This window comes from Sphaerodactylus townsendi, linkage group LG02 (genome assembly GCF_021028975.2).
Source record: "Sphaerodactylus townsendi isolate TG3544 linkage group LG02, MPM_Stown_v2.3, whole genome shotgun sequence".
Classification (NCBI taxonomy): domain Eukaryota; kingdom Metazoa; phylum Chordata; class Lepidosauria; order Squamata; family Sphaerodactylidae; genus Sphaerodactylus; species Sphaerodactylus townsendi.
The window spans coordinates 116,762,555-116,770,486 of NC_059426.1; the positions used below are offsets into that span (position 1 = coordinate 116,762,555).

Sequence of the window (7,932 nt, forward strand, 5' to 3'; positions counted from 1 at the left end):
TCTGGCTTCCAGGAGGTTTTGGAGTTTGCTGATAAGTCCAGGGGTGGGGTTGTCAGTTGCAGGCTGTCCTGTGGTCCTTGGGCAACCATTTGAGTAAGGGAGAGAGGTGGGGAAGACTGTCGAGTGCTGGGGTTATGGGTTATCTGTGTGGAAGTTTTTGTGATCCACACAGAGGTGGGATCCAGCAGGTTCTCACAGGTTCCCGAGAGTAGGTTACTAATTATTTGTGTGTGCCGAGAGGGGGTTACTAATTGGTGTTTTGCCACGTGATTTTTGCCTTAGTTACGCTCCTCCTCTCAGCAGTAGCGCACAGAACTTGAAGCAGTCTAGCAGGGGGTGCACCGGCGTGCGTGGCAGCCTGTGCCTGCATGCATTCGTTTCCCGCCCAAGGATCGGCGCAGCGGCTGTGTCCTTGCCACAGCCCCACCCAGCAATGCCCCACCCCCGGAATTCCTGGCCACGCCCCCATCGTGCCCCGCCCAGCCCCATTGGCGCTACGCCACTGTTTGAATCCCACCACCGTGGGAACTTGTTACTAAAAATTTTGGATCCCACCACTAGATCCACAGAATTCGTCTAGCTGTATTCATGTGCTTCTTTATGTCCCGCCTTCTTCAGTAAGGACCGAAAGAAGCTGACATCCGCCTACTCTTCTCCATTTTTTCCCCTTGCAACAGCTTGTGAGGAAGGTTGGGATGGGAGTGGGTGACTGGCTGAAGATTATCAGCTGCGTTGACTCAAGGAGAAGATACTTGAGTCTCAGGGAGAAAGTTAAAACAGGTAAAGATTATGTTTGTGTGATGTTTGTTGGTTTCTCAAAAACATCTGGTTGGGCATTATAGAAGATGGAATGCTGGAATAGGTGTGTGCCAAGGTCATAGTTTGCCTGGTGGTGCCAAAAAACCCTAAATCAGCCCTAGATGAGTCACCATACAAAATAAATTTGGACTTGGGGGAAATGGAGAGGGAGAGGGAAAGGGAGGGGGCCATTATCTGGTCATAGCCCACCCACCCTGGGGGAAAAAGGCAGAGGGAGCAGAAGGGGAAGAGGAGGGAGGGGGCGGACAAACTGATATTACTATTTTAAATATATTCTGTGAGGCCCTTTTCATTCAATTAACCAAACTGTTATTTGACAGCTGTTAGTATAACCATTAAAACCAACCATTAAAACAATTTAAACCTAAACATTATCAATGACTTGGAAATGAAACAAGGAATGTTAATAAAAATTTCAGATGATACCAAATTAGGAGGGGTAGCTAATACCCTGGAGGACAGGATTCAAAATGATCTGGACAGATTAGAAAGCTGGACCAAAACTAACAAAATGAATTTCGACAGAGATAAATGTAAGATTCTACACTTAGGCAGAAAAAAATGAAAAGCATAGATATAAGATGGGTGACACCTGGCTTGACAACAGTACATGTGAAAGGGATCTGGGAGTCTTAGTAGACCACAAACTGAACATGAGTCAGCAGTGTGATATGGCAGCTAAGAAAGCCAATACAATTCTGGGATGCATCAATAAGAATATAGTGTCTAGATTGAGGGAAGTAATTGTACCACTCTATTCTGCATTGGTCAGACCTCACCTAGAATACTGTGTTCAGTTCTGGGCACCACAATTTAAGAAGAATATTGACAAGCTGGAATGTGTCCAGAGGAGTACAACCAGAATGGCAAAAGGTCTGGAATCCATGCCCTACAAAGAGAGACTTAGGGAGGTGGGGATGTTTAATCTGGAGAAGCAAACATTAAGGGGGGACATGATAGCTATGTTTAAATATTTGAAGGGATGTCATGTCGAAGAGGGAGCCAGCTTGTTGTCTGCTGCCTCAGAGACTAGGACATGGAGTAATGGATTCAAGGTGAAGGAAAAGAGATTCCACCTAAACATTAGGAAGAACTTCCTGACCATCAGGGCTATTCAACAGTGGAATTCACTGCCTTGGAGAGTGGTGGAGTCTCCTTCTTTGGAGGTTTTTAAACAGAGGCTGGATGAACATATGTCAGGAGTGCATTGGTTGTGTGCTCCTACATTGCAGGGGGTTGGACTTGATGGCCCTTGTGGTCTCTTCCAACCCTATGATTCTATATACAAAAACAGCCATTAAAAGATGGGGCAGGAAGGAGGGATCCTTGGAGAATGCCAAATGAAACAAAAAAGGCTTTGATCATTGTTGGAAGATGGGCATACAAGGGGATAGGAGAATCACCCTGGGGAGAGAGTTCCAGAGTTTTGGTGCTACAACCAAGGCTCTCTCCTCGGTTGCACACAAAGCAGGACATTGGAACATGATTGCAGCAGTGAGGTAGGTTCTTAAGGGTTTAGGCAGTCCTTCAGGATTGTTGGTTCCTAGCTTTCAAGGTCAACACCAACCCCTTCAATTGTGGCCAGATACAGAATGGGAACCAGTGTAGCTAGGCCAAGGCTGAGTCCCTACAACCCAATCCAGTCCTGGCTGCAGTATCCTGCACCAAATGCCGTTTCTAAACACTTTTCAAGGACAGTCCCAGGTAGAACCAATTGTAGTAATCTAACCTATATGTAACCTAGATGTAATCAGTGTACCATAGTGATCAGATTTTTTTTGCCTAGGAAGTCAACAAGCTAACCAGTCAAAGCTGGTAAAAGGTATTCCTGGTCACAGCTGCTACCTGCTTATCTAGAAGTAGGCCTGGTCCAAGAGCACCCCCAAAATCAAGACCTGTTCCTTCAAAGGGAGTGAAACACCCATCCAGGAAGGGTGACACTTTGAATCTTGGATCAGACCTTCCACTCACTAGTAGCTCTTTGATCTTAGCTTTGGGTTAGCTTTGTCAATTTCATATTGAACATTGATATCCAATGAGCGATGTAATGTTAGGGCACGGAGAGAGATTTTGAAGCAGGGGGACCATTGCATCAGTGATAGAATGCTGAGATGCTGGGGCAACTGAAAAGAATACTAGGGGTAATTGCTGCATGTAATTGGATCTGCCGCAGTAACAATCATGCAGGTAAAATTTGGCCCAAAATGTGGTTCTTTGTGTGTGGAATAGACTCCACGTTTCTGTTCCTTCAGGTAATGGTGCCTCCTCCAGGAGTTGTTTTGGCTTCCATTTTGAGTTGTTAGATCTCAGTAGTAGAAATGGAGACTGAGACATTTTTGAATTGCCACTTCAAAATGTAACAGCGCAGTAGGGCACCTGTGCAAAAGCAAAAAAGCGGGGAGGGTTGTTCTTCTACATCACGGGTGACATCCCATCACCATCAGGAATAACAGGTTTTCAGCCGTGGAATATGTGCAATTAAAGAGACAAGGGGGAAAAACCCAAAATGATGGCGGCAAGTGGGGGAACGACAAAGGTGTGTGGAATGATTTCACACAAAACTTTTTCAAAACTCAAGCTTTGATCACTGAGATAAGTTGTGCATGTGGAAAAGGCCATCCTTTCTTTTCCCACGGCATCATTGTTTTTCCCCCTCCTCTTCCTCAGTTCTGCATTGGTGTGTCACTCTTTTCTGCATCTGTATATGAAATCCTTTGAAGTTATTATCAACTTCTCTCCATTATGTAAATAACTTTGATGAGAACAGATTCTATCTGTTTATATATATCGTTGCAATACTTCCCAGTTGGAATTTACAGAATTTAGTAGCTACTAAATGAATATTGAGAACCAAGAAAAGAATTGTATGTATGCATAATCCCATGTTTTGTCTGTATACTGCCTAGCAAATCTTATGCATTGGAATATTTTCACAGTGATGCTACATGTGTAGCATCACCCTGGGACATTTGAAACCCCAGTTTGAACCCAGCAAACTCCATAAGGTAGGGTATGTGGCATGGTATGCTGCAAGTCAGCTCCCTGGGGTTTTAGACTGAGAGTGATAGCACTGAGTGTTTTTGTATGAGCACAGGGGAAGCACTTTGCACAACAGGGGTTGCACTTGGCACAACGACCCACCTAGGAGAGCAAGGCCCTGCACCTGGGCTGTGCCCCTGCTGTGGCTGCATTGGCATCCCTCTGTGGCGCTCCCACACTGTTCTCTGGTGCTAGTGTATTTGCCCCTGCTCCTTTCATAGTGCTTTTGTCCCCCACTTTTGTGGATTGTGCTGTAAGAAACCAATTAGATATGTCTGAAACTGGAAAAACTGAAAAAGAATGATAACAGGAGTGAGGAAAGGAGATCGAATTACACACGCAGAAAAAAGATACAGAACATTTTGCTCTCTTCTTTTCAGAACTATGCAAAAAGGAGTCAGCAACAGAAGAGGGAGTAGAGAAGTACATAAAAGGAATACATACTCACATGCGAACACAGGAATATACTGAATCAAACTATTACAACTGAAAAAATTTCACAAACTATAAAGAATTTGAAAGAAGATAAAACGCTCGACGTAAATAGACTTACAGCAAGGTATTACAAGTGCTTGGAACAACATTTAATGCTACCACTGCAGAAAGAAAGAAAGAAAGAAAGAAAGAAAGAAAGAAAGAAAGAAAGAAAGAGAGAGAGAGAGAGAGAGAGAGAGAGAAAGAAAGAAAGAAAGAAAGAAAGAAAGAAAGAAAGAAAGAAAGAAAGAAAGAAAGAAAGAAAGAAAGAAAGAAAGAAAGAAAGAAAGAAAGAAAGAAAGAGAAACTATTGCTCTTATCATGGCAAGAAGTTTACGGTACATAACACTGATATATAAAGAAGGCAAAGATCCAACTCTACCACAGCCTCACAGATCCATCTCACAACTGAATGTGGGCTACCAGTATATAAAATTTTACCTCAATAATGCCAGAGAGAATAAGGCCGTGTATAACAAAACTAACAGCCCAATCCAGATCAACCAGTAATAAAATTAGAAACTGCACATTTGGAAGAAGGTTTACATCATTACCTATGGACCAAAAATCAGAAAAAAAATACAACACAAAACAAAAGCCATGTAATTAGAGATGAACTACTCAGAATTTGGGAATCTAACAAAAAAAACCCACCCCAGTTACAGTCCAATCCTAAGTATTACTCCAGTCTAAGGTCATTGATTTCGATCTGCCTAAACTGGAGTAACTCTTCTTAGGATTGCACTATTAGTCTTCCCTTATGCCCACTAATGGCCCCTATAGAAGCATCCTAGGATAAGAGTGAGAGAAAAAAAAGATTTCAAAACATATGGATATATGATAAACTCCTAAGGAAAAACCCTGGCAAAAGATGAAGGCAAAAAAGTATAATGGCTACTATATTTTCAACTCAAGATTTTAAAAGGACATTCACACAGCAGTTGGCATAATAAAGGAGCTGACTGTATTTGAAAGGGTGATGATGCAGCAAAAAGTCAATTTACCAGAACAAATGTATAAGCTATTACTTCAATTTGACACAGAAACAACATTAGAGCATGTATGCCTAGATGGATGAAAATCTGAGGAAGAAATATCTCTCCAACAATGAGAAACCTTCCAGATAAAAGATCAAACACTAAGAGAAAACTATTATAAGATGTTCTATCAGTTGTATATCATTCCAAAGGTATCAAGAAAATGGACAAGAATTATGAAGGGAAATGTAAAGAGGTGGCAGAAGTCTTTATCATATATAGTAAATGTACAAAAAGATTAAAAATTGGGAAGAAACACCTGCTGAAATTGAGAAAATTTTTAAAAAATTATCATGTAAGCCAAGAGTGTGCTATTGGGAATTTTGTCAAAGACTTCCAAAAATGGTGGAAGAATTGTTTAGATATATGATAACAGTGGCCAGAATTACATTTACAACAAAATAGAAAGCAGAAGAATTTCCATGCCAGGTGGATTGGGAAGATAAATTAGCTGAATATGTAGCAATGGCGAAATTAACAAGTTATATAACTAAAAGAACGACCAAAGAATTTCAAGGCAAATAAAAAGCATATTACTTGTATTTTTCTGTAAAAATGGCAAGCAGAGAATGACGTTGTTGAAATGATATATATGAATTTACCAACAATCCTCTTAATATATATTGTATTGAAAAGGTGTGAATAGTGGGGAAAACATTTAACTATATAATGGATAGCTGGTAATACTGTAAGAACTCAATTTTCAATATTTGGGAAGTATTTTTAGAAATGTATAATAGTAATCACCACTGCAAGTTTTTTTTCTTTCATTTATTTTACTTCATTACAATTCATCTTATAATATTGTCTAACATTATTATCATGTTAATCAAGTATGGTATATGATAGCTTAAGATTTATGCTAAGATGAATCACGATTTAATGCACATTATTCTATCATTAATGCTAATTATTATATCATTATTTACTGCTCATAATTGTTGCTATGATCATATATTGTCTACTGCTTGTTGTATCATTGTTTACTATATTATGTGTATACTTTTTCTTCTTTTTTGCCGTATTGTAGTTGTGTTGTGGTTTATATTTTCTCTCTTTTTTCTATTCTGTTCATATTTATTAAAAATAAAATAAAAAGAGTGCCCAATATTATAGATGTTTCTAGGCCATGTTTGTTTAAGACCCTACAGTGCTATCACAAAAGCAGTTACATCCTCCTCAGCCGTTACTTTAATGAGTTTAGAAGGGTGTAACTCTGTTTTGAATTGCACCTTTGAAAAATTATGAGATCCTCCCAAATTTATGACTTTGAAATAAGTGAAACAAACTGTATTCAAAGAAATTATCGCCGCATCTAGAGTGAAAGTGGAATGCTTGTATCTCCAGAACAATAAAACCAAACACTGGCCTAGTACTGTATCCTTTGCACTCCATATGATCAACATGGGCAGGGAAAGGACTGTGTTTTTGTCTAATTCTTTCTTTTTGTCCCTGTTAAAATTTGAGGAGCTGAAAAGACTGGGTAATGAAAGAGACAGCAAAGTTCACTTTAAAGTAATATAACCACCTCCAAATAAAAATTATTCTAGAGAAGTCTAGACACAGAACACAAGAGTAAACTGCCCAGAGTTTATAGAACAGAACTCTCTGCTTTTGATCATGTAATCTTTTAAAAATATAGGCAGACGTTATGAATTCACAATCCTAACTTTGACCATAAATTGCAATATTATTGCAAAAAAAACTCCAAACATTCTAATCAACCACAAAGCCAAGTGTTAAAAAAAACACTCTACTACTTTCTACCCACAAAAATACCATGTTACCATATCAGTGAAAGCTCACAGAGATCAGAAACAGAAATGTTCACTTCCTGTGCATTAAGTATCATGCCCCTAACTTTAAACGACAGATTCATCTATGCAACTTCAAAGTATTATCAGAAGTATAGCATTCTTCAACAACTCTTTTTTTTTTGCTTTGTGCTCTACACAGACCAGAGAAACAAACCAAGCATTGAGTCCAGATACTCACAGGGGAAATGAGGGAGAATCCTTCCATTTTACAAGCTTGCAACATCCAGTCAACGTCTTAGTAAATGAATTCTCTAATTTCAATGGTCCAAACCAAAGGAAAAATATGGATTTCCTGGAAGTCTCTTTTGCATTGATTAACCACAGGACAATAAGATCCCTAATTAGTTTTCATACTTTCCTGTAAGAGTTCTATAGGTGAGCTCTTGCCTCAGGCATATCTGAAGTTCCTGATTTGAAGTAACTGTAGAATGGAGATAGCCCTTGAGCTGTTGTGGCCTAGTGTGACATCAGAACAGCCTCAAACCCAGTTTGCATAAATCTTATTTCAGGGAGTTCTGGCGTTAAGAGGAAGTCTGTCGCCAGCCTGAGATCAGGCTGCTTGCAACACACTACACAACATAGGCCTAGATCAGGCAAATAGAAGTAAATGGGTACAGAGAGAGAATATTTCTAGAAGCCAAAGCTTTCATGCATATAGTGTAATGATAGTTCTTCTCTTGGGAATATCATTCGGGACAACTGTCTTTGGAGCAATTATTCAGGACCATCAGCCTGGCCACAGTGAT

At 39.8% G+C, this 7,932-nt stretch overlaps 1 protein-coding gene across 2 annotated transcripts in view; it reads right to left on the minus strand.

The window, feature by feature from the left end:
* SPI1 (Spi-1 proto-oncogene) overlaps positions 1-7,632 on the minus strand; it is a 29,016-nt gene extending 21,384 nt beyond the window's left edge. For both annotated transcript variants that reach the window (XM_048485406.1, XM_048485405.1), the window contains exon 1: positions 7,365-7,632. In XM_048485406.1, the coding sequence (XP_048341363.1) occupies positions 7,365-7,409 (45 nt within the window). In that variant the 5' untranslated portion in view covers positions 7,410-7,632. The remainder of the gene's footprint in view (positions 1-7,364) is intronic.
* Between the last annotated feature and the right edge of the window lie 300 nt (positions 7,633-7,932).